Genomic DNA, 26,386 nt, shown 5'->3' with positions numbered 1-26,386 from the left:
CAGTCAAATCCCTGAGATAATAAATTGTAGAAAAGGTGCCAGCATATTGGTAGAGGGAATTCATCCACCTGGAAATTCTGTTATCGGTGATTCTCAAACTTTTTGATCTCAGGACCTTTTTACAATCTTAAAACTTGTTGAGTGCTCTAAAGACCTTTTATTTACATGGCTTATATCTATCGATATTTAACCACATTAGAAATTTAATTTTTATATTAAATAATAAATACTATTTATTATATATTAAATATATACTATTTATATATGTACATCAAATATTTGTTTTATATTAAATAGTAATATGAATGTATCAAATAATAAATGTAAATAAATATTAAATATTTGTTATGTATTTATATTAAATATGTATATTAATGTTTATATATTAAATTATAAGTATAAATATTAAATATTTATTGATTCATTAAAATAACAATAAATTCACTATACAGTAACATAAATATGCATTTTATGGAAAAATAAAACTAGTGAGAAGAGTGGCATTGTTTTGCTAATTTTTGTAAATCTCTTTCATCATCTGCCTTAATCAAAGATACTTGGATTTTCATATCTGCTTCTGCATTCAGTCTGTTGAAATATATTACATGGATATGTGGTTGGAAAAAGGAGAGGTTCTGTAATAAGCAAATAAAGTCTTAGCTTTAAGACATTACTATTCTATATTAAGTAGTATGTATTAAGTACTATTATGTAGTAATGTTAAGACAAACTATTGTAAGAATATCTTTGATGTCATAGACCCTTGAAAAGGTCTTGAGGACACCCAGAGGTCCAAGTGGCTCCACTTTGGGAACCGCTGTTCTATTTCAATGAAATCATGGGCCCAGTGCCTATCCCTTCTGGTCTGTAGAGTTCCTATTTACTAATGTTATCTCCTTTTTATAAAACAGGCGAAAGAAAGGAGGAGAAACGAAGCAAGTAGAGAACCCCTATGGTGAAGTGCATTCTGTTGGGGGACAACATAATCCAGGTTTCCAAAGCATTGAGGAAGTTCAAACTTCATTTTAGAAAATCTTTTCTTATTTTCTTCCTCATTTCATTTCCTGTAAATATTAACATCACGTAGTGAACACAGGTGATGCTCCTGTAAATGCCCTTGAAAAACCAAAATGCAACTTCAATCAGGAACTGCTTCCACTCCAACAAAAAAGTTACAGGACCAAATCTACTGTGTTTCTATTATTTACTGCTTTCTCAGAACTACACATCTCTTCCATTTCCCCAAGAGAAAAAAAATAAAGGAACAGTGGCTTCTTTGGGGCAATGAGGCTGCTCAAGAAGAAGGAAGTCTGAGTCTATCAAGTTACTGCATTATTTGAGGTGGGAAAAGAGATTTTGCAACAGCAAATGGTAACCTTTGGGTGTGAGGTGCTGATCTACCACTTGTAACGATGGTGTACTTAGCAGGCTGATGGTCCACTAACAAGTGGAAGCCACAGAACAATGGACAACATGAGTTACATCTTTAGCTCATTCTAAGAATTATAACAGCTGGCCCAGATGGAGGTCCAAGTCCTGAGGCACAATTCTAAAGGATAGAGGTGAGGGGGTTGGAAGGAATCAGAATTGGGGTTAATAGGGTAAGAGGCAGCATAGCCAATAAGCATTTGTTAAATGCTTACAATGTTCCAGGCTCTGTGCCAAGAGGTAAGAATGTAAGGAAAAGCAAAAGTTAGTCTCTAATCTCAAGGAGTTCACGTTCTAAATGGGGAGACAACATGCAAAATAATTATGTACATATAGGATGTATACATTTGTATATAGATGGTAATCTCAGAGGGAATGCACTCAGGAGGTGAGGGGAGAGGGGAGAGAGACCAAGAAAGGTCTCTTACAGAAGGTGGATTTGACCTGAGACTCAAAGGCAGCCAGAGAATCTTGGAGGCAGAAGGAAGAAACCAGTGGATCTGAAGTCAGAGTATCCGGGTTCAAGTTCAGACTCTATTTATATCTTGTGTGACTTCATCTTATTGGGTCTCAGTTTCTCATCACTGAAATGAGGGGATTGTACGAGATTATTTCTAACGTTCCTTGTTGTTTGAAATCCTACAATCTCCCCAGGTAGCTATTTTTCTATCATGAAACTTTTCCAGTTTTTGAGTTTGATAATTGGTATTATGATAAGGATTATCAGAGCCTTCTAGAACTTTCTCTGTGAGTCCATAGGTGCAGGATTGATTCTGTAGTACCCTTTATTATTCTCTTATTGTATCAATGAGGGGCACTCATAGGTCATAAACCTCTTGAAGACAAGAACAATGTTTTTATCCCCTTCTTCCCCACTTCCCCAGCCAGAGAACCAAGCATAAGAATGAGCATACTTTTTGATTAGATCTGACATACTCCCTTAACCCTTTCTCTTACAATCACAGGATTCCCATTCCCAATGACCAAGCCATGAGCCAACTATTGAAATTTCCCAGTAAGGGGGGTGGGGGATAAAGACTCCCCATACAAAAATGAGATGTACAATTATGTTGTTGAATAATAATAATAAAACCATAACTAAAACAAAAAGAAAGGTGACTTTTGTCTTCAATAGTGTGTTTCTATGTGTGATCCCACAATCAGTGCTGAAAATGAACCTCAGAAATCAAAGGTAGTCGAAGAGTGAAAAAGGGTGCATACTGTTTTCTTGGCTCTAAGGCCTACTTCACTTTGCATCAGTTCATGTTAGGCTTTTTATTCTCTTCTGCATGTATTGTATTTGTCACTGCATACAACACAATGATGTTCTATCACATCCATGTACCAATATTTGCTTAGCCATTCCCCAAGTGCATCTACTTTATTCCCAGCTCTTCCCTATCATAAAAAGTATTGGCATAAATGTTTTGGTGCATGTGGGGAATTTTTGCTTATCAATGACCTCCAAGGAAACTTTTTAAAGGGAAGAATTGGTATGAGCTCACCTTCAGTGAGATCTGGTAATCCAGGCAAGTCTGGATGTTGAATTTTCACTCAAACTTGAAGACTATGCCTTTTTTCAAGGGAGACATTGCAGTGGAACAGAAAAGAATGCCAGTCTGGAATTAGAAAGCCTGAGTTTGGGGGAGCCAGGTGATGCAGGGAGTAGAGCACCAGCCCTGTAGTCAGGAGGACCTGAGTTCAAATCCGACCTCAGACACTTAACATATTTACTAGCTGTGTGACCTTGGGCAAGTCACTTAACCTCAATTGCCCTATCACCCTCTGGAAAAAAAAATAAACAAAAAAGGAAGGAAAGCCCGAGTTTGAGTCCCAGCTGTGATACTTTCTAGATTTGTGACTCTAACTAACTTATGCCTCAGTTTTTTCCCACAGATAAAATGAGAAGAATGATTTTTGCATTACCTATCACAGAGAATGGTCGGGAAGAAAATACCTTATAAATGTTATTAAAGCACAATAGAAATGAGTTATTATTATTGTATCATTGTGGTTTTACATTTTAAAAAACGGATAAAAAGCCTTAAACCAAAATGTTCAAAATGAGTTTATGTAGATGAGTTGATGAAATTCACTCTTCTCTATGGAAGGAAGGCTCCAACTGGCTTCCAGGGCAATCAGACATTTTTGCAAGGGCCACTCTGGACTCTTTTAAGACAAGAGGGGCATGAGAGTGGCTTGGTGCATTTGAAAATCCTATCCAGTGGTTTGACAAATTAGGAATTGCTTTTTGTTGTTGCTGTTGCTTTTAAATTTGTAATAACAAAACTGCTTCTGGCTCCAGGGGGCAGAGACACTCATCTTCTCTTTCTCAAGAGTCCCCTTGGCTCTAGACCTATACATAGAGATTGGATTCAACCCTGAGGAACCTGATCTTCACAGAGAGGGATCAGTTCCTTTTTTTTGAACTCTCTGGATCTTTAGTCCCTCACTTTGAGGAAGGTAGGTGGCTCCCTACTTGGCCTGGAATCAGACCTGAATTCAAATCCGACTTCAGACACTTAACGTAGCTGTGTAACCCTGTTTGATAATCTCTAAGCTACCTCCAGGTACTAAAATTCTGTGATTCTATGGACTCCTTTAAAGTCTCAGAGAGATGAGGGCAAGGGAAAAGCAACTTGTCATATAATATGTAATGAATAGAACTTATTTTTTTTCCTCCAAAGTCAAACTTTCCATTTGACCCATGGATGTTTAGGGAAAAAGTATGGTAAGACTAAGTCTCTTGCTTAAATATCACAATCTTTCTATAGTGTCATCAAAGATTGTACTAAGAAGATTATACAACTACAGATTGACTTTAAACAAAGTGTGCTTCACATGCCACATTTCAGAGATTGGATTCTTATTGAACTAACAAAATGTCATCAATGACCATGCTTTCCTGTGGAAGAGAAATTAGGTTTATCACATGTACCTCCAGAGAACAGAGCTAGGATCAATGGGTGGAAGTTACAGAGAGGAGAATTTTGGCTTAACATAAAGGATTTTCTTATTATTGGACCTGTCCAACAATGAAATGAGATGTCTTCAAACAATCAGCAAGAATTTATTAAACACTGGGGATATAAAGACAAAAATGAATCAGTTCCTGCCCTCAAGGAGTTTCCATTCTATTTAGGGGGATATCATATGTACATAAGTTTGTATATATATGCAAAAAACCCCAAAACAAATCTTTGGGGGTGGGATACATGGAGAGGAAACACTAGTAGCTCAGAAGAATCTCCACAACTGAATAGTCATAGCACTTTATTTTTATCATGAGTAGAAAAATTTGTAGCTCTAATATGGCTTTCAGCCAAACATTATGCCTATTGGTTTGGACCATAGAATACATAATGAGAGACCACCACGAGGGTACCCTAGTTGCAGAAATAGTACATGGTGGGGATAAAAGAGAACCTTTGGAAGTATGAGTTAATAAACCTAACATATAATCTGACAGCATGTCAAAATTACCATAATCACTATGATGGCTTCTTTTTTAAGCTTTTGAGGATGACACACTAGATTTCTAGCCAGATGACTTGTGTTCCAAATCCTGACTCAGATACTTACTACTAAGGTGACCTCAGTAGTCCCCTCTCCCCTCTCCTCTCTGGACTTCATAAGGGGTCTGGGTTATTGATCTCTCTCTAAGGTTGCTTTCAATTCTAAGTCTAATGATGATAATCTAAGAAAAAGAATAAGAATTCAGTCTGATAAACTAAGCCTCAATAAATTAATCACTTTTAATTCCTGTTTAATTGATAAAAATAGTAAAGAGTGACTGCTCTTTAACAGAAACAGACATAAAATGTAATTCTATTTATGTCAAGGGAGTATTGTTTTCTTGGGAGGAATACCAACAAATGTTAGATGACAAAAAAAAACATCTCTGGAAACTTTCCTTCCTTGTCTTGTTCACTCCTCCAGGTTATTAAGGGCAAACAATAAATGAGATAACACTGAGTAGAAGCATGTAAACTACAGAGAGCTCAGTCCTTTCTACTTCCCTAAAAAAGAATGAGGATGTTTGTCAGGATTTATATCCATTCTATGTATTTCTTCCATTTTCTGTTTTCAAGGCTTGTCGTCTTCCCGGAGTATATCAATAGAAGATAGGAGTTGATGAAATGTGGGACGTTTTTCTGGAAGCTAAAAGAAAAGAAAAGTCATTGTTTGGGGTGACTGATCTTCCAACAAATTATTAGCAAAAACAAGTATCTACCCATTCTGCAGGTAGGTATTCTTATCTCTTGGGAGACTTTGCTGAAACATGCCAGATTTTATACATCAGGTGTGAAAATAAGTTTGTGCCTCCCAATTTTGGGGCTCTCCATTCATGTCTATACATTATCACATGCCCAGAGACTACTAGTTCCCTTTTAGAGGAGATGGCTCTAGCTCTTGCCTCTCTTCTCTGCCTTTCTCCCTGTTTCCTCTCTGCCTACTGTCATCCTTACACAATTCAGCACTAGCAGTCTGAAATTCCTATCCTCCTTTCTTCTCTCCTTTCACTGTACCCTTTGGAATACCTGTGCCATGATGAACCAACTTTCTTCTTTTCATGTTTTTTATCTCTACTTATACTGATGGGACTATATTTTCTCCAGGAGACTGCTTATTCCTTACCATCCTTTCTAGTGCTAATCTCTCCCCTTTTATATCCCACCCCACACAGAGGAGGCATTAGAATCATGCTTGTTCCCCACTGCCACTCTAAGACACTCTTTCTACAGCCACTATTCATCAGCCTTTCCATCCATCTGTATCCCTATGTTGATTCTTGTTGCTGTCATTGGTCATTTACCAGGTCACTCTCCTTTCTCAATTCAGTACCACCCTCACAGTCTTCCTCTCTACCCTGGAACTTGCCATGATTCTTGGTAACTGATAATCACTCTGATGCCACTTTAAACACACTGTCATGCCAGTTGTTCAGCCTCCTCGTTGCCTGTGACCACCATCTTCATTCTACCTGAGTCACTCAGAGATGGTCACCCCTTATCATGACTCAGAGCAATTCTATCTCTATGATCTTGAGTTCTGAAATTCCCCTTCCTGGTCATACCCTCCTGGTCATATCTCTCCCTCTGCCTCCCTTTTCCTGTATTTATTCTTCGTCCTTGCCGTGGTCCCTAGTCCCTTCATTCATCCCTGTTTCTCCATTCTGGCCTCACTTTTCTCAGTACTGATGCTATAGTTAACCTGTGCTCTCTCCTCCACTCTTAAATGTTACCTTCTTGTTCTTTCTGCCAATCCTTCCTGCCTGTCCTTATTTAACTCCTAAGCTACCAAATACCAATAGGGGAAGTCATACCTCTGTGCCAAGTGAGTCCGCTCTAAGTGGTATCCCCCATGCCTGGAACTCTCTCCCTCCTCATCTTTGCCTCTCAGCTTCCCCGGCTTCCTTTGAGTCCCAGCTAAAAGGCCCGCCTTCTATAAGAAACCTTAGGGTTCCCCTTAATGCTATTGTCTTCCTTCTGTTGATTATCTTCGATTTATCCTGTATTTATCTTGGGTATACATAGTTGTTTGCATGTTGTAGCTCTAATCTGTTGTCTCTTCTATTAGTCTGTGAGTTCCTTGAAAGCAAGGGCTGTTTTTTGCCTTTCTTTGTAGCACATGAGAGGCACTTAATAAATGCCAGTTTACTAACAATCCTCATTAATACACATTAATGATTTTATTATTCACTGATTGACTGATTGATAGCAGTATCACATTTCTTAAAGAGTTACAAACCTCCTCCTTCCTCAATCTCCCAGTATCTCTCTGTCTCTGTCTGTCGGTCTCTCTCTTTCTCTCCCTTGCTTTACTGCAATATTGAAGGCTATCCATCCTGAGCTCCCTTAACTCCCTCCTTTCATACCTTAAATCCAATTCACGAGCAAGCCAAGACATCACCCAGATTACATATGCTGTATATGGCATAAACAGAATATTCACTCAACAGACGGAATCTAAACTCCAGTTCTCTGATTTCAAATCCAGCCCTTTTTCCACTGGACCATATGTCCTTAAATCTTAAGACCTGGGTTACTGTAATGGTCTCCCTGCCTAGTGCCTCTGCCATGCTCTGATCTACCCCACATTCAGATATCAAATTGATCTTTCATCATGGGGCATTCTTGAATTTTAAAGTCCTCCAAAAACTTGTCCAAACTTGCTTTCCGGCCTTGTCTCTCACTTATGCCCTAAAAAACCCTTTCCTTCAGCACTGATTCACCCTGCTAACCCTGCATATGCTGTGCTCTTTCCAGCCTTTGAACCTTTGCTAATACTGCCTACCCTCTCTTTTGGAATGCCTTTCTATCCATCTCAGAATAAATGGATATATGAAAATCCAGCTAGGTGCTGCAGTGGATAGAGTGCCAGGCCTGGAGTCAGAAAGACCTGAGTTCAAATTTGATCTCAGATGCTTACTACAAGTCACTTAACCCTGTTTGCCTCAGTTTCCTCATCTGTAAAATGAGCTTGAGATAAGCAAACCGCTCCAGTATTTCTGCCAAAAAAACCTCAAATGGGGTCACAAAGAGGTGTACACAACTGAAATGACTAAACGACAACTACAAAAATGAGTAAATGAATGACTGCCTGCCCATCATGATGATAGCAGCTTACTATACCAATCAGATTGTGAATCTACGATATACACTGGATAGAATGCCAGAGTTGGAGTCAGAAAAAACTGAGTTCAAATCCTTTCTTATATATTTTACTTAGCTGTAGGACCCTGGGTAAATCATTTAACCTCTATCAGGCATAGTTTCTTCATCTATAAAATGAAGATAATAATAGCTCCTAATGCACTGGATTAAATAAGATAAGTAAAATGCTTTATGAATCTTAAAGTGCTACATAGGTATTGTCGTTATAGCTTGCCTCATGCCAGCAGCTGTACATTATTTGGTAGATGTTATCCGAAGCTAGCTGAGGCCGATATAGCCGATAGCCTTGGGAAACCTTTGTCACCACCTGTCTGTTATCATAGAATTCGTAAGGTTGTTTCCCCAAACTGAACACCTCCCACATCAGGATTCCTACAAAGAATCAAGACAAAACATACGGTTAAAAAACAACAGAAAATGCCAAAGGACAGAGTATTTGTTAAATGAATTTCCAGTAAAAATAAGTGAATACAATAGATGACTCTATCCCAGAGGTAGCAAGAAACCAAAACACTAAGGCATTGCCTCCAAGGCAGAGTGGTCTAGAGGAAGAGTATTTTCATATACTAAGGGCTGGAAGAAAACTTAGAGGTCATCTAGTCCAATATTTAAGCCTTATAAATAAGTATATGACAGAGCCAAGAATCAGAACCATACCCTCTGAGTTTAAAAATCCTATATTCTTCATCTGTACTACATTGTCTCGGGGCACAGTTAAATTCTATTTATAATGTAGTCCCAATCCCAAAGCTCATTGAAATGGAATTCTCTCCTCATTGGTTGAGATGAATGCAATTATGGATTGGGGAGGCTTCACATATGTTTGTGACAATTTCCCTCTTTTTTTTCTCTTTAATGGTTTGCAAATGACTAAAAATCCACCATGGGCAGCTAGGGGGTGCATTGGATAGAGCACGAGACCTGGAGTCAGGAAGACCTAAGTTCAAATGTGATATCAGATACTTACTAGCTATGTGACCCTGGGCAAGTCACTTAACTTTGTTTGCCTTAGTTTCCTCATCTGTAAAATGAGCCAGAGAAGGAAATGGCAAATCACTCCAGTATCTTTGCCAAGACAATCTCAAATGGGTCATGAAGTGTCGGACACAAATGAAAATGACTAAGACACAAAAATATAGCATGGTGTAGTGGACCAGGGCAATGGTGCCTTGGAATTGGAAATACTCAGCTGGTTCAAGTACTGCCTCTGACACAAACTGGCTGTAGGAGCGCATAGCCACTCCATGCCCCCAGGAAACTCCAAGATTGTAAGAGACACCTAGGAAGCTTCTTACATGGATAAAACCACAAGGAGAGAACAAAACAACAGTAAAAAGGAAAATTATAAGTAGTAAGCCCCCAAGACCAACAATCTTAGAGCTAATCTTCTTCAATAATGATCTATAATGATGTTTTATAGGGTTTATTTAGGATAGTGAATTAAAATGTAAATTTTGGTTGAAAAATGGGACTGAAGCTAGATGCTGCTCAAGGTTTATCCTTTCTCATACTTCTTATCTATTCCTGGGATACCAAAACAATTGGTCAATTCAACTCAGGGGGGAAAGAGATCCCCTAAACTTATTTAACTGCTGTCTCTAAACAGACAAATCAATTAAATTTGATCTTTATGTAGCCATAACCTTAATGTCATAATTCTAATTAAAAAAAGTTTTTTGAACCCTTTTGTTAGAAAACTATCTGCATCCCTTTCATGTGGAAAGAGACCAAGAGTATATACACCCTCCAGAAGACTGTTGGCATTAAATGCACTACCAAGAATGTCTCCCCTTCTACGGTAACCTCTTACTTGTTATTGCTTGTCATTTAGGGCATTTATTTTAATTGTGCAAATGTTTAAGTGCCTCGTTGTTTGTTGCTGCTGCTGCTCTTACTTTGATGATTTCTCCTTTGGGAAATCAGCTCCTAGACTAACTATGCTGCCCTGTGTGACAATGCTCTTACCGAAGGCCCATACGTCTGACTTGCTGCTATATTTGGAGTAATGAAAGACCTCTGGCGCCGACCACTTGATCGGGAATTTTGTTCCTATTGAGCTGACATATTGATCATCGAGAACATATCTGGAAGAGAAAACAGAGATTGTGAAACTCAGGTCAGCACCCAAGGAAGAGACCCTAAGTGCCTCTTGATTCGGTTCAGCTAAAGAACTCCAACCACTAAATATGGGCTAAAGATTTTCTAGCAGCATGTCTGAGCATACAAATTACAGCTTGGGTAAAGACCTATGGAGTCCTCTGGAGATTCAGTCTAATACCCTTTTTTTCCTAAGCTCTTGCAGAATTTCCACGTGCAAACTTAGCTAGAGGCCATTTGTGAGTTTTAAGTTTGACAAATGTACTTTTCATGTGTTTAGGTTACCAAGACTGGATGATTAGTTTCGCATATAGAATGTCTGTGAATAACAATTACTGTTAAGACCCAAGAATAACAGAAGACCTCACATGGTAGAAGGCTTCTGTGAATAATAATTTAAATTAAATAAAAATTAAATAAAATAAAAAGTTAAATAAAAAGTAAAACACACTAAACCCACTTAAGATATTATGATTAAGATAGTAAGATATGGTTAAAACAATGTTCTTCCCCAGGAAAAAGTGATTTAAAGAGAGAAATAAATCACTATGGGATCTGAAATCGTTAATGAATAACGTAGGGAAAACACGACAATCAGAAAGTTGTTCCTGGGTTTTACTTCAGTTATAAATATTAGAAGCAGCTGATTTGGCCAAATTTGCAGGAAAGAATTTTTAAAAAGAATTTTTAAAGCCTACAAACCCAAAGCTCTAGATTGGCATTTTTCTTCATGGAAAAAAAAGACAAGTGGTTTTTATTTTTTCCCACTCCTCAGGTTATAGTCTTGAACTTACTTGGTTTAATTGTAGAAAGAGTTATAAAAGTTTGGGGATTCTAAATCAGAAGAACTGGTTTCTAATTTTGACTCCATCACTCATTGAGTGATGGAGTCCAAACCAGACATAGCAAGTCATTTAACCTCTTTCTCTTTCAATTTTCTTATCCATAAAATGAAATCCTCTCTACCATCAGGCTTTCAAGTTCTAGGATTCAAAGTCTCAACTCCTCAAAAGTACTCCTTAAAAGTCATCTTTAGAGAAGGAGGCAGGGCAGTTCTGGGAAAAAGCTCACTGGGGTAGTTTAAGAAGGCTTCCAGATTCCATCTCCACTCGTGTGCCCCAGCCTTTTTCAAGAAAGCTTTTGCGATGGGGTATAGTTAGGGGAGAGAGTCTCTGTCTAGAGGTTCTAGGCCTCGGTGATACAGCCTGTGACCGTTATCCTTTGGGAAGAAGTAGAAGGAAGAAAAAGGACAACAATTGTCATATCCTTCAACTCAAGGATGAGTTCAAGAATGTGTTTTAGGACAGGGAGAGGATAATCCTTGGCAGGGCCACTGCCCAGAGTTAGGTAAGACAGCAAAGATGGTCACCTTGGATGCAGTTTGTCATGGCACAGAACCAGAGAGGACTTCTAGGTATGGGTACAGGAACACTACAGCGTATTCAGACACTGTGAAGCCCTGGTTACTCTTCTGGCTTTATATACAGAGGAATCTGGTATGTGGCGCCATCAGAGAGAATGACTGACTGAAAATGTGAAAGCAGGTATCGTTGGTGCTTTGGGATGAAGTGGGGGTAATAGTCCCACATAGATACTTCCCTGTCTCAGGACTAACAGGTGACTCTCTTTGCTGCTCTCTGGAATAAGAGTCTCCAGGTAATTCAAAGGAGGGGAGGCGAAGAAATTAAAGCAGGCATCTAGCACATAAACTCATTGAAACAAGAAATTTAGAGCTGAAAAGAACCTTAGATATTATCTTTGTCCAATCCCTTCATTTTGTAAATAAGGAAACAGAAGCCCAGAAAAGTTAAGTGACTTGCCCACAGCGAAACTGGGTAGCTGGCAAGTCAGGATTTGAACCCAAATCTTCTAACTTCAAATCTAGTACTCTTGTGACTACATCAAAAAGACTATACTGGTTATGAGTACAAACCACGGGCTTATTTATTGCCAAGTAACAAATGAACAAAGAGGAGTTACTGCATAATTAAAATCAAAGTAACTCGTGCTGCTAAGCAAGTATCTCCAAATGCCGAATTTGATGAAAGGCTTTTAAAAATAGATTCACATTTGTCTGAGATGGTTTAGGAGATGGCTCTTTAAGTTGGAGTCCATCATTTCTGAAGTTAATGTGAACTCTGCATTCCTCTCTTTTTATCACGTCTTTTTTAAGGCAAAGAGCAGGCATTCAACCCAACTGTACTTTGTCCAATGTGGGAGTATTACGGTCAAATGAAATTAAAACCCCATGCCCACCAATTGTTCTCTTACACATTAACTCACTGATGTGACACTTATCTCTCTCCTTCGTGCAGAAGAATGTGAATATTTGCTCTGCTGTTTAAACAGTGTGCTAGGGCTGGGAGCCAGGGTGATGAAAGACAACACAGGAAGTCCAGTGCCAGGACAAACATTCTCAACATAATATCCACCGCTATTTTAAAGGGGAAGAGAGCGGAAGACCATTTCTAAATCATTCAGCATTAACCCTGATGTGGCAGGAATGTTGAACAATGGAATCTTATTTAGTAAGGCATCATTCACACCCTTGTTAGTGCTATGAAAATTTCTATGGAATGAAAAGGAAATTTTCCCCAATCTTATCTAGGGTGAGAACCAGGCCTGCTGTTCTTTTGAAAACATGCATGCAGAGCTTGGAGGGAATTCAGAGATTTCTACTGCAGGGGTTCTTAGCCTTGGATCTAAGCTCCCAAGGATGGATTCCAGGGGGCCCATGAAATTGGATCTTTATTTTCACCAACCTCTAACTAAAATTCAGCATTTCCTTCAAGTATGTTTTTAAGTGATTCTGAGAAGGGGTCTGCAGGTTTCCCCAGACTGCCAGAGGGGTTCATGACACAAGAAAGGTAACTCTTTTTGTGATTTAGTGCAATCTTCCTCCTTTTACCAATGAGGAGTGCATGTATATAGATGATGAGATTGCCACATGCATTGCCAGAGCTAGCTTGGTGTTTGGGAGGCTCCAAAGGAAAGTGTGGGAGAGAAGAGATATTAGGCTGCCTACTAAATAGAGGGTCTACGGAGCCGTTGTGCTGACCTCATTGTTGTATGCCTGTGAAACCCGGACAGTCTACCAGCACCATGCCAAGAAACTGAATCGCTTCCATTTGAATTGTCTTAGGAAGATTCTGAAGATCACCTGGCAAGATAAGGTACCAGGCACTGAGGTCCTACCAAGCATTCAAACCCTACTGCAGAGAGTACAACTCTGATGGGCTGACCACATTGTTCAAATGCCAAATGTATGTTTGCCTTAAAGACTATTCTCACACAAGTCAGTGCTCACAGGGTGGACAGAAGAAGCAATACGAAAACACTCTCAAGGTCTCTCTGAAGAACTTTGGAATTGATTATAAGACATGAGAGACACTGGCACACGACCAGCCAGCATGGCATGCTTGCATCAAAGATAGGACTATGCTCTATGAACAAAGCAGAATTGCAGTAGCTCAAAAGAAACACAAGATGAACAAATGTAGAACCATCTCCACCCCAAATGTTCATGTGGACTATTCGTGTTCAGGTTGTGGTAGAACCTTCCTAGCTTGTGTTGATCTGATCAGCCACAGGTGGACACACTGTACTTTGACCCCAACATAGTGATGTCATTTTGGTCTTCTTCAAGAACAAAGGAAAACAGCTATACCATACCAACGAGGAACATATGCATGTAGTATAAGTAATAAAGACTAAAATCTTAATCAGTCCTAATTTCTTCTTTCAGGCAATCATTTATTAAGAGCCCTCTAAATGCCAGGAATTATACTAGCTACTCAGGTTACAAAAGCAAAAACTAAATAGGCCCTGTCCTCCAGGAGCCAACATTCTGTTAAGAGAAATGACATCTAGGCACATAAACAAATAGAGAAGATATACAAAAAAAAATACAAGGTTATTTAATGGAAGGCATTGCCAATTTTGAACAAATACTACTAATAATAATCAAATACTAATATTTCTATTCCAATTAAATATTAAACATATTAAATTTTATAAGGTACAGGCTTGTATGAATTTCCATCACTAAGTGGGACTTCTAAGTTGAGAATTTCAAAGCGGTTAGAGCTGGCAAAATTATGCAACGTCTGGTAATATGCAAAGATCTAACCCAGGATGCATACAGTATACAGTAACACAGTGATTGTGGGGGTTTGGGGAGGTTGGGACCCGATGACTCTCTTAATTATTAAATTAAAAATTAACCAGAGGGATGGAAATCTTATGAGAAAAGTAATGTTCTTGGATTAAAACAAGTGAAGCCAAGATACACACACTGATCATATCGCTAGGGACAACACAGAGAAGGAATATAAATAAAAGATGATAAATTGCTTTTTTGCTACATTAGCAGGGCATAATTATTTCGATCTTCCCTTTTAACCAAGGAGTAACTCTTTTGTACTGAATTCCAATTCTTAATGAAATTTCTTCAGATGATCAGCCAATTTTTACAAAACTTTTATTATTTTCATAGAATTTTGGAGCAGAAAGGAATTTTAGAAATCAAAGGATCATGGAATTACATATCTAAGATAGGAAGGGACCTCTAAGACCATCTTTTTCATTGCTTATTTCTTTTTTGGAAGCAAGCAGGGTTAAGTGACTTGCCGAGGAACATATGGCTGCTAAATGTCTCAGGTCAATTCTGAACTCAGGTCCTCCTGACTTCAGGGCCAGGGCTTCATGCACTGCCCCACCTAGCGGCTGCCCCTGTGGCTCTCATTTACAGATGAGGAAATAGAACTGAAACAGTCACAACTTAATTCAGTTAGGAACAGAACAAGGAGTACAAGCTAGGACAAAGCCTCCTGCCTACCAGTCCAGAGCTCTTTGAACTATACCCCATGGTTTGGGATTATGTTATTATTTAGGAAAACAGTAATACAAATACCATTTCCCTGTATTAATTTAGGATCTTATCTGCCTTACCTGGTCATTCCAAAGTCAGATACTTTCACCGAAAGGTCACTGTCAACCAAACAATTCCTAGCAGCCTTTATGGGATGGAAAAAATAGTAAATTTACCAAATGGTCGTAAGTGAGCAAAAAAAATCAGGTCATTTGTCTTTGCTTCTCTGTAATAGTTATTACTTAAGAAAAATCTCAGACAATAAAAATAGCTGAAAATAACAGAGAATTTTAGGATTTGCAAACTAATATATAAGTATATACATATGTGTATTTGTGTGCTCAAAACATGTATTTTGAGCCTGTCAATAAACTAAGTGTAGCATGTATTATTTTTCTTATTTTATAGATGCGTGGGAATTGAGGGAAACACACTAACTCTAGTGATTCAATTCTGGATCTAACTCAGTTCCCTTTCTATTTAATTATGGGTCTAGTCCAATTTCTGTCTTGTGAGAAAACTTTATTCAATTAAGGGAATTGTGAGAAAACTTTATTGCATTGTTTGAACCCATCCTTGCATGGCTGGGAAGCTGACCACTCTTACCTGCTGCTTAAAGACCCTTAATTAAGGTCTAAGGTTCTGCTGACCAGAAACCCAGTTAGATCCAGAGACTGATGCAAGGAGTTTTCTTACAATTATACATGTCCAGCAACCCAAATATCTTATCTGAAAACTGTCCTTGTACATGTCAATCACTTATTGTTTCCATGTTCCTTTAATTGAATATAGACACCTGGGGGGACGGGGACACCTCTTTTTCTGATTTCAGGGAATTGTACCTGCTCACTCTCTCCTCCCCCCCAACTTGGAGAATCCCCAATCTTTCCTCCAATTAGAAATCAGATTACTCAATTATACCTCCTGGCTTATACCCTGTTAACTTTTCTTTTAGTTAATTGGTTTCATTTGATTATTTTTAATACGTAAAAATCTGTTTCATTCTGTATTCAGAGTCTTTGGACTGACTGGGAAGTCCATTGAGCCATTTATTGTATCTGTTTTGCTAATAAATCATACAGCTCAGATTGTTTCCTCAGTTATTATCTACCACGTGTGAAGAAACTGAGCCTCATATTATGATTAGCTCATGGCCACATGTTACTAAATAACAGAAACAGGACCGGAACTTACTGTCCCTAGCCACTAGGCGACATCATCCAGATCTTTATGGTTTCCAAAGTCCTTTCACATCTATCATCACATTTGGTCCCGACAATAACTCTGTTGTGAAATACTCAGGGCCAATATATGGAGCAGTCTTTTTTTAAGATAATAGATAAGGACACTGGACTTCAAGGAAATTAAGTGATGAAGTAACTAAGTGATGAAGTAACAAGTACCAGAAATGAGATGATGATGATGATAATGCTGATGACCAGGTTAATGATTGCCATCATTGTCACATAGGTGCACACGGGGGTGGAGTTGGGGTGATGGTGTACCCTTGGGGGACATTCGCATTGGCCCTTCGCTTTATCCACAGGAAGGGTCTGGGTGGAAATATTGCTTCTTTAAGGTCAGTGAGAATTCTTCCTGGCCCACATTTCATGTACACCTATGACTATTGTTATTTTGTAGCCTGATCCCATGACCAGAAGGACCAAATGGCTCACGTGTGAGAGCCATTTCAATGCTTTCAGCCACTAAGAAGCATTCATGCAAGGTAGGCATGGGGAGAAAAACTCTACAGAAATCTGCCAATGAATATTTCTGCCTTGTAAAGTGCATCCATGTTACTCCAAAGAGGAACACTTCCTTGGTAACTGCAGGTGCACATCAAGATTAAATGACATGTTGATTCAAGTAGTGTGTGGACTGTGTAGCTTTAGACATTCTCCAAAGATAGATTTTGATTAAAAAGAAAAAAAAACTGAATCTCTGTTCTTTCCTGAAATGGCTTTTTTTTTATCATGGTGCAATTTCTGAGGAATAATAGCTCACATTTATGTAGTGCTTCAAGGTTTACAATGTATTCTACATGTGTTATCTTATTTGAACTGAAGTAGGTAGTGCAAATATTTTTATTCCCCATTAAAAACAGTTGAGGGAAGGGAAAAGGAAGGAAATATAGCATCTACTATGTGCCAAGAACTGTGCTAAGAGCTTTAAAATATTATCTAATTTGCTGGAGGAAACTGAAATTCAAAGAAGCCAAAAGACTTGCCCATGGTCACACAGCTATAAACAGTAGGAATTTGAACCCAAGTCTTTTGACTCTGGGGTAAGTGAATGGTGCAGTGGACAGAGTGCCCGGCCTGGAGTCAGGAAGACATGAATTCAAATCCTGCCTCAGACACTTACTAGCTGTGTGACCCTGGGCAAGTTGTTTAACCTGGTTTACCTCAGTTTCTTCATCTGTAAAATGAGCTGGAGAAGGAAATGGCAAACCACTCCAGTATCTTTGCCAAGAAAACCCCAAATGGGGTCATGAAGAGTCAGACATGACTGAAAAGTATCTCCCTCCCCTTTTAATATGTTGTCTTCCCCCACAGAAGGTATTGAGGGTTGGGGCTGTCTTTCTTCCACTCGCATTTGTGTTCCAAGCTCTTGACAGTGTCTGCTACATAGTTAATGCTTAATAAAGGCTTGCTGACTTGATTTGACTTATTAATACAGTATTATTACAGTATTAATACAGTGCCAGGCAGACCAAGTTTCTTAGTTCCTTTCCCTCTTCTTAGAAAAAAAAAAGCTTGCTTACCAAGTCTCGGTGTATGAACTGGTGGCTCTCTAAGAAGGCCATTGCTTCACAAACATTATAGCACATTTCCAGAAGCTGGAAGGGCTGGAGTTCTTTCCCATGACATTTCAGGTAGCTGAGCAAACAGCCATTTGTGATGTACTCAGTCACTATGTAGATGGGGTACCTCTCAGTGCACACGCCGTAGAATTTGACCAGCTTGGGGTGGTTGAGTTTCCTGAAACAAATCAATTATTCAAACTTTAGTTTTGAGCTTATTTTTCCTTTCATTTTACTGATGTCTTGAAGGCTTATCAAGAGGTAACTATGTGGTGCAGTGGTTAGAGTACTGGATCTGGAGTCAGGAAGACCTCAGTTCAGATCCAGCCTCATGCGACCCTGTACAAATCACTGAACCGCTGTCTGACTCAGTTTCTTTCTCTGTAAAATGGGGGTAATAATAGCGCCTACCTCTCATGGTTGTTATGACAATCCAATGAGATAATATTTGCAAAGTGCTTTAAAGCCAATAATGGCTAGCTGTTATTATTATCATCATCATCAAAATTAATTCTGTGCCTGGAAGTCTTCATGGTTTTTTCCTCCTATAACTTGGAGTTGAGTGAGGAGAAACAGAACTTGTCCCATGGGCAATGCCAAAGGGCATTTTTATCTCCAGGGCAAAAAATCCTGGCTTGTTTTCCAGCTATCTCAGAGACAATTGGGCACGTGCCTGTGGGATGACCTGAATGGTCCTTCCTCAGGAACAGAAGAGAGTGTTTCCAGAAACTCTGGCTCATGGCCAGCTGGGGATGGGGATTGCCTGAATCATAGATGTTCTCCTATTCTAGGCATTATAAACTGATTTTTAAAAAAATTACATTTAATTAATTAAATTTGAATTAATCTAAATTTAAACATTTAGTTTATAATTTATCATATATTACATATATAGTATATAAATAATTTAAAATTAAACCTTTTAAATTAATTAAATTAAATTTGATTCCTTCTTTTTCTTTTCTCAAGTTTAAGTTCAGGGTCCTAATTTTAATACAACCAGATATGCAATATCCTACTATCGAAGGTCAAGTTAGAGTGTCCTATCATCATTCATCTCAACAAAAAAGCACTTATTTGGGCTCTGTTCACCACTGAACTTTATACTGATCCTTCAAACAACAATAAAAGCAGTGATAATAAATGATATAACAATTTAAATTTAACAAAACATTTTAAAATATATTATCTATTCTGACTTTTACACCAAATTGAGGGATAAACACGAAAAAAGTTATTATCTTAAATTATTTTACAGATGAGAAAATGGAGGATCGGAAAGGTCAAATGAATACTCCAGGGTTACAGTGGTGAAGGTGGCAAAAAACAGAGTTTTAACTTTTTATAAAATAAATAGGTACATACATATGTAAATAGATAAATGAATGGATAAGTGATAAATAGATGAACAAGTGAATGAATGGATCAATGGATAGATAGATGGATAAATGAATCGATGATAGATGGATAGGTAAATGAATGGATAGATGAATTAGTAGATGTATAGATAGATAATTAGATTAATGATAGACAGAAATATGTAAAGATAAATAAATAGATAAATTAATGAATGAGTGAATATATTGATGGAGTAAATAGATGAATGAAAGATAAGTGAAAGAATGGAGTAATAGATAAATGAATGAATAGATAGATGAATTGATGGATGACAGGTAGATAATTAGATTAATGAATAGATAGAAATATGGTTAGATGAGTAAATAGCGAAATGAATGAATGAATATGTAGATGGATTAAATAGATGAATGAATGAATAGATGGATGGATGGATGGATAGATGGATGAATGGATGGATGGAAAAATAGGTAGGTAGGTAGATAGGTAGGTAGGTAGGTCAGTAGAATCACACATCTAACTGGAAGACACCACCAAAGCCTAACTTGAGCCTTGATTCATACTACCCCCTTCAGCTTCCTCTCCCCTCTGACTGGAGGGCAGGAGGGTGGAGTACCAAACTCTTCCAAAGGCTTCCTTTATAGAGGATAGAAACTGAACCCTCAGCTCCTCATTCCACTTTGGGTCTATTGCACTGCTTGATTTCAATTCCAAGGAAAGAATTGTCCTTGTGCTGGGTACCCCATGGTGTCATGTTCCCTCCTCCACCTTACACCTTTCCTGCCTCTTTTTGTGTGGCATCTTTCCCTTTAGACTGTAAACTCTTAGAGGGTAGGGATTGTCTTTTGATTAATTTTAAGTGCCTGGCACATAGTAGGTGCTTAATGCATGTTTATTGGCTTGGCTTGGATCTCTGTTCCGAACACTCCATTAATGTTGAGGTTATATTGAATTGACCCTGCTATTATCCAGCCAAAACAGTTTCTGTCTCATTTGTGGGATGCTAAGGACATCTCTCCTTCCACAATCTTATGAGATCTCATTCATTTATACCTTCTATTAACATAACAGCTCTACTATGTTACCAAAATGTTAGGTTATTAGTAGGTGTTTCAGCACTGGTAAATCTCATAGTTTTGATTTTGCAAAGAGCATTTAGTCTCATATCAGACTATTTTGGCATGATATTGATGCTCTGAATCTATGATTCTGAGGACTGTTTGCAAAATATCTGCTATAACTTTTTTTTCAAACTACTATGCCTGTCAGGGTTCTAAAAGTCTGACTAAAAGAAAAATAAGTCATTGAAATGCCTCAGATACACATGGATTTTTAGCAATTAAGGATACAGAGAGAGGGCAGAAAGAAGAAAACAAAAAGTCAGAGGGGGTGGCTCTCTATTGTAGTGTCCAAAGGCTCTCACTTTTGTTTCACACTTTTTACCACTGGCCTGGATGATGGTCTAGATGGCTTGCTTAACATATTTGTAGATGACTCAGAACACACAGGAAACTAACACATTGGACAATACTGCCAAGATCCAAAAAGGTCCTGACAGACTAAGAGGTTGGACTGGATCTGATAAGGTACAATTCAATAGCTCGAGTTGGGAAAGGCATGGCTAGGGGATAAAAAAATAAACTTCTTTCAAAGGTCAATAAGAATAAAAAGTGGGACACAGCTGTGTAATGTTAATGGAACAAGAAGATCTTCCCCATCCATTAATAGGCCAATGTGACCACAGCTGTGATACATCTTGAGTTACATAGAGTCCATTTGGGAAGGGACTCACCTAAGAAGGAGCTTGCTTAGGGGAGGCTTGCTTGTAGGAAGGCTTTCACACCATTCGGCACTAAGCTAGTTAGGCGCTGAGTCACTAGGGTTGTGATGCTTTCCAGCTCTGAGCCTATTAGCCAGAAGTGCATATATACTCTGAGGTGAGGTTTTTCTTTGGGAGTTTGCTTATGAGAAAGACCTTGTGATTCCCTGGACAGGACTCCAAGTGGCCATTTTGTTAAGAGTCTCCCCACCCTGCACCCCGCCGACTGCCCAGATGCCTGTGCTCCCTTGCTCCAGGGGTATATGTAAAGTGTACAGCAATATTGCTTTGATTCAGGCAGCTGGAGCCTTGTCTGTTGGTCTTTGTGCTAATTTCTCTGCTTGTATTTTCTCTGACGTTCAGGGTGCTGACCCTTCCCCGCGAACTAGTGAATGTAGTTAAAAGTAGGATTGTTAACCCCTTTTTGAGCAGTCTTTCCTAGAAAAGCAGATCAAAGAACCTGTGCCAGCAGGACATCTTGAGTATGCTAGGGTGCTTGCTGTTACAAGCTGACATATAAGCTAATGTGATCCTAGCCATAGGGTCCAGAACAAACAAGGCAACAGTCCTAATGTATTCTTCCCTGGTCAGACCACATGTGCACTGTAGGCGGCCATATTTTAGGTAGGACATCGTCAATTATCAGTCCAATACAGGATTGAAGACCATGTGATATATAGCAGGGAAAAGAAAAGTCAAAGGAGGGGGCATATTATATCAATAGAAAAGGGAATGCATTTCACTTATTGTGCTTTGCCCTAGAAAACTCAAAGAAACAGGTAGAAGTCACAGGCAATTTTTTTCTCAGCATAAGACTATGCTTTCTAACAATGAGAACTGTCCTACAATGGATTGGTTTCCTTCAGAAGGCTATATGACTGCTCCTCAAGAATGATGTCAAGGGAACCCGTAAGCTCTTTCCAGCTCTGAGATTAGTTTATCTCTTTTTCTGTCTGTATAAGGAACATGTATCGGATTTATCCAAAGGGGAGAAGAAGAAAAATTCTGTTTGAAGGAAAAAAAATTAAAATATCCAATAGGGTGTTTACATGGTTTCTGTTCCAGTGTGGAATGTCCCTTAATTAGGTAAAACTATAATACTTACATCATGGTCTGGGCCTCCTGTATGAATTCGTCTTCTGACATGGAACCCTCCTTAATCATCTTAATGGCAACATCATATTTCCCCTTCCATTTTCCCAGACGCACCACTCCAAACTGTCCACATCCCAATTCTTTCAAAAGGGTAATCTCTTCTCGCTTCAGCTCCCAAATTCCTAGAAAAGCAGAGCAAGTTTCTTTACTAATCTTATAAGAATATGGAGACTTGGGACTCTAATAACCTTTAGGTGTGCTTTACCATGTACTGAAGGCACATTGCAACAAAAGAGAAAACATGGCAAGTTTCTATAAGTAATTACTAGTAGGAAATCTTAAAAAGTTGATGACATCCTCTGAAAGCTTGTGACATGAAAATATATTAGGTAACCTGAAAGTTTTAAGCCATTGTAAAGTTAGAAAAACTAATTTTTTTCCCTAGGACAGTGTTATGGAAACAATTTCACCTGTTTTCTGATTATGATTCAAGGCTGGTCTTCTGATATTTGCTGGGGTATACAGAAGGAAAAGAGAGAAAAGAGAAGGTACTCAGCTTTCAACTGAGGAGTAGTAGTGATAAAGGGAAAACTGGCAGTTTCACTGACAATGGAGAGATTCTGGGTGGAGGATGAGAAAATCGAAGCATTAAAAAGGAAAAGAAAAGGTGGACATACTAGCCCTCCAGATTCACTGCTGCCTGTCTAGAGGTTACTTTCTACCTATTCTTTCCTTTCCATGAATGTAGTCATGTTTATCTGCTGAAAAAGAAAGGAAGTCATAAAATTATGAAAAAAAACAATTTAGAAAATTAAAAGCAAACGGCATACCACTTCCCAAGGCTGCTGTGGAGGGGACCTTATTGGCTTTGGTGGACACTGGATGTCGAAGCCTTGTAATCATGCCTGCAATCATAACGACCACATAATTAAATACCAGGCTAGCTTTTAGTCTCTTAGTAAATAGTAGAAGGAAAAATCAAACAATTCAGGCAAGTAACAAATAGAATGTAGTGATTCTGCATTGGGGGAAATGGATGTTTCGTCCACATCTTAGGTATGAATTAGATTTAAGTACTTTTAGAATTTATGATCCTTTGAGATGAGATATAAGTAAACCAATAAGAAAATACAAGGTACATATAAAGTGATGCAAAATAATTTCAAATGGAAGAGAACTCTAATAGCTGGGAGGAGTAGGAAAGGTTTCAGGTAGGAGGCAGCACTTGAATTAAGTGGATTTTTAATTTTTTTTTAATTTAAAAACTTAAATTTTTTTTAAATTAATTTATTTATTTTTAGTTTTCAACATTCACTTTGATAAGTTTTAAATTTTCTCCCCTCCCTCCCCAAGATAGCATGCAATCTGATGTTGTATAGAAGAATTAGAGAGAATGGGAGGAACCTTGAGAAAGAAAAAAACAAAACAAAACAAACAAACAAAAAAGAAAATAGTCTGCTTTGCTCTGCACTCAGATTCCATAGTTCTTTCTCTGGATGAGGATGGAATTTTCCATCATGAGTCCTTTGGAATTGTTTTAGGTCTTTGCATTGCTGAGAAGGGCTAACTCTATCAAAGTCAGTCCTTGTACATTGTGGTTGTTACTGTGTACAATGTTCTCCTGGTTCTGCTCACTTCACTCTGCATCAGTTCATATAAGTCTTTCCAGGTTTTTCTGAAGTTTGCCTTTTCATCATTTCTTATAGCACAATTCCATTGCATTCACATAGCACAACTTGTTCAGCCATTCCCCGATTGATGGACATCCCCTCAATTTCCAGTTCTGGACCACCACAAAAAAGCCACTATAAATATTTTTGTACATGTGGGTCCTTTTCCCGTTTTTAAGATCTCTTTGGGATGGAGACCTGGAAGTGATATTGATGGGTCAACTTGAATTGTCTTTTGAAGGAAACAAGGGATCCCAGGGAGTTTAGGAGGAAGTGTATTCCAAAATATAGGGAATGACCTATGCAAAGGTAAAAGTCTGGAAAGGAAATGTTACATTCTGGAAACATCTAGAAGACCAATTTGACTGAAAGAGAATACATGTAAAGGGAAGAATTGGGGGGGGGAAGACTGGAAAGGTGAGTAAGTGGGAGCCAAATTGGGAAAGGCTTTCAAGCTAAGCATTTTGTATTTTACTCTAGAGACAACAGAGAACCACTGAAGATATTTTTAACTGGAGAGTAATTAAGGGAGAGGATGTTAAATGGCTATATCAACATTTTAGGAATGCCACTTTGGCAATTCTATGGAGAAGAGTAAAAAGTAGAAGCAAGGAGACCCATTAGGAGGCTAGCACAAAGGTCCAGGCAAAAGGTGACGTGAGCCTGAACTAAGGTAGAGTAGAAAGTGTGAGGAGAAAGAAAGAGAAAGTTACAAACAATATTCTGGAAGTAGAATCAATGAGACTTGGCAACTGAAAGAATATAAGTATTGAGAAGGAGGGATGAGACAAAGAGGGTCCCAATGTTGTGCACCTGGGTGACTGGAAAGATGGCAGTGCCCTTCACAGAAATCAAGTTTAAATGAGGAATGAGTTCTGGGAGGGAGGCATAAGACTTCTAAGTAATGCTGAGATTGGATTATGACAACTATAATCCTTTTTGTAAATTGAAATATTTTATTTAAATATTCCACATATGAATCTTGATTTTCATTTTGATATTTGGTGATGACTCATAAATCATGGAAGGAAAGAGAATTTCCCTGGTCTGTTACCTGAATTTAGATTGCAGCTGGACCATTACACCGCCATAACCTAAAACTGTCATATTACATGAAATGTGCCAAATGAACATCTCAGCTACCGAGTCAGCTTTAAGTCAGCTGCGTTCTCTGTTCAGCAATTAGAGAACACACTGCAGAAATGTACAGTCAAAAATACAGCCAAATCTCAGTGCTTCAGAGGGATCTTTTCCTTCTGGCATGCTTTCATAAATAACATATTTGGAACAGGACCCAGGAAAAGATCCGGTCGCAAAGAAAAGAAAAGAAACTTAAGGGAATTACCTGCTGAATTGTGCTGATGATAATAAATAAGCTTAGGGATTGAATCAAAGCAATAGTTTTCTGCTAAGTACAATTTGTTTTCAGCATTTGTGTGCACGTGATAATGTTTTACAGTTCCTTTTTTATCACTGAAAAAGAAAGCAAAAGATGTTAGAATGTTTTCACTAATTAAAATTTAATTAGATGGGTGATTTGGGAGCCCATTTTGATGAGTTTAGTTTTCCAAATTTCGTGCCTTTTTTGAATACCAATCACCTAGGCAGAATTACACAATATAGATTTTTTCTTTACCTACTTTCTAATATGTATGGATCATTTTTTTAAAATCTGGAGTAGAGTCCCATTTAACTAGAATGCTGTTGCCAATTAATTATCTTGGTTACGTTTGAGTTAGCCTGAGAGTAACTTTTTTTACTGGCTAACAAAGGTTAACTAATTCTACATGCTTTAAAGTTTATGGAATGATAATTTTTTAAGCGTCCCTCTCTGCTGTAATGACCAGCTTGACTCTGGACCCCACTTAGTAGTGACTTCAGGCCTGCTGGTGGACATCTAGAAAGAGAGGTTTGGTCTTTCAGAACTTACTGGTATTAGGGGATCATAGAGCCAGAGCTGAGAGAGACATTAGAGGTCATCTAGCCCAACCACAGAACCCTACCTACATACACACATACACACTTTACAGATGAGGAAACTGAGGCCCACAGAATCTAGGTCATACAACAGCAGAATAAGAATTAGAACTCAGGTCCTATAATTGCCAGCCAGTTCAGTGTTCTTTTGACCACACCACACTATCTCCTAAGCGATGGAGAAACTGCAAGTGGGCAAATAGCTTTTGATTTTTAACTTAAAAAAATCTTCCTTTCTTTTCATGCTGAGTGTAAATTGTTAAACAGTCAGATACCACAATATAAAAATTGATAGACTAAGGGACTCAATTTCTACCTGGCATTTGAGGGGAGGTCTAGAGTTGTAATTTCCAACTCTGGATTTGTGGCATCTGTAGTTATCTTAAGGAGGACTTTTCATGTTCTCAAAAATTATCAGAGCACAATTAATTTGAATTAACTTCAGTTCTAAAGATAAGTGTATGCCACACAACCCATTGGAGTTGGGAGTGAGGAATGAAGTGGGGGGAGAATTGAGGAAAAAAAAGATAGAGCTTCATAATTCTAAAATGGCTGAAAACCAATAGTCTAAGCTGGACATCAATTTCTTAATTA

The 26,386-nt window shown here is 38.3% G+C and overlaps 2 protein-coding genes across 2 annotated transcripts in view; one reads left to right on the top strand and one right to left on the bottom strand.

Moving 5' to 3' along the window:
• The window catches only part of ACE2 (angiotensin I converting enzyme 2), a 60,013-nt gene extending 58,739 nt beyond the window's left edge, over positions 1-1,274 (top strand). Inside the window, exon 18 of the mRNA XM_036744843.1 lies at positions 912-1,274. Within this exon, the coding sequence (XP_036600738.1) occupies positions 912-1,029 (118 nt within the window). The 3' untranslated portion in view covers positions 1,030-1,274. The remainder of the gene's footprint in view (positions 1-911) is intronic.
• Positions 1,275-4,575: 3,301 nt separating this feature from the next.
• The window catches only part of BMX (BMX non-receptor tyrosine kinase), a 62,234-nt gene continuing 40,423 nt past the window's right edge, over positions 4,576-26,386 (bottom strand). The window contains exons 11-18 of the mRNA XM_036745560.1: positions 25,161-25,288; positions 22,976-23,050; positions 22,156-22,327; positions 17,837-18,053; positions 15,153-15,217; positions 10,071-10,189; positions 8,320-8,477; positions 4,576-5,589 (exon numbers count right to left, since the gene is read on the bottom strand). Coding sequence (XP_036601455.1) covers positions 5,515-5,589; positions 8,320-8,477; positions 10,071-10,189; positions 15,153-15,217; positions 17,837-18,053; positions 22,156-22,327; positions 22,976-23,050; positions 25,161-25,288 — 1,009 coding nt within the window. The 3' untranslated portion in view covers positions 4,576-5,514. The remainder of the gene's footprint in view (positions 5,590-8,319; positions 8,478-10,070; positions 10,190-15,152; positions 15,218-17,836; positions 18,054-22,155; positions 22,328-22,975; positions 23,051-25,160; positions 25,289-26,386) is intronic.

The sequence above is a fragment of the Trichosurus vulpecula genome, chromosome 2 (assembly GCF_011100635.1).
Source record: "Trichosurus vulpecula isolate mTriVul1 chromosome 2, mTriVul1.pri, whole genome shotgun sequence".
Lineage (NCBI taxonomy): Eukaryota > Metazoa > Chordata > Mammalia > Diprotodontia > Phalangeridae > Trichosurus > Trichosurus vulpecula.
The sequence above is the reverse complement of the archived record's forward strand: the minus strand, read 5'-3'. Positions and strand labels throughout refer to the sequence as shown.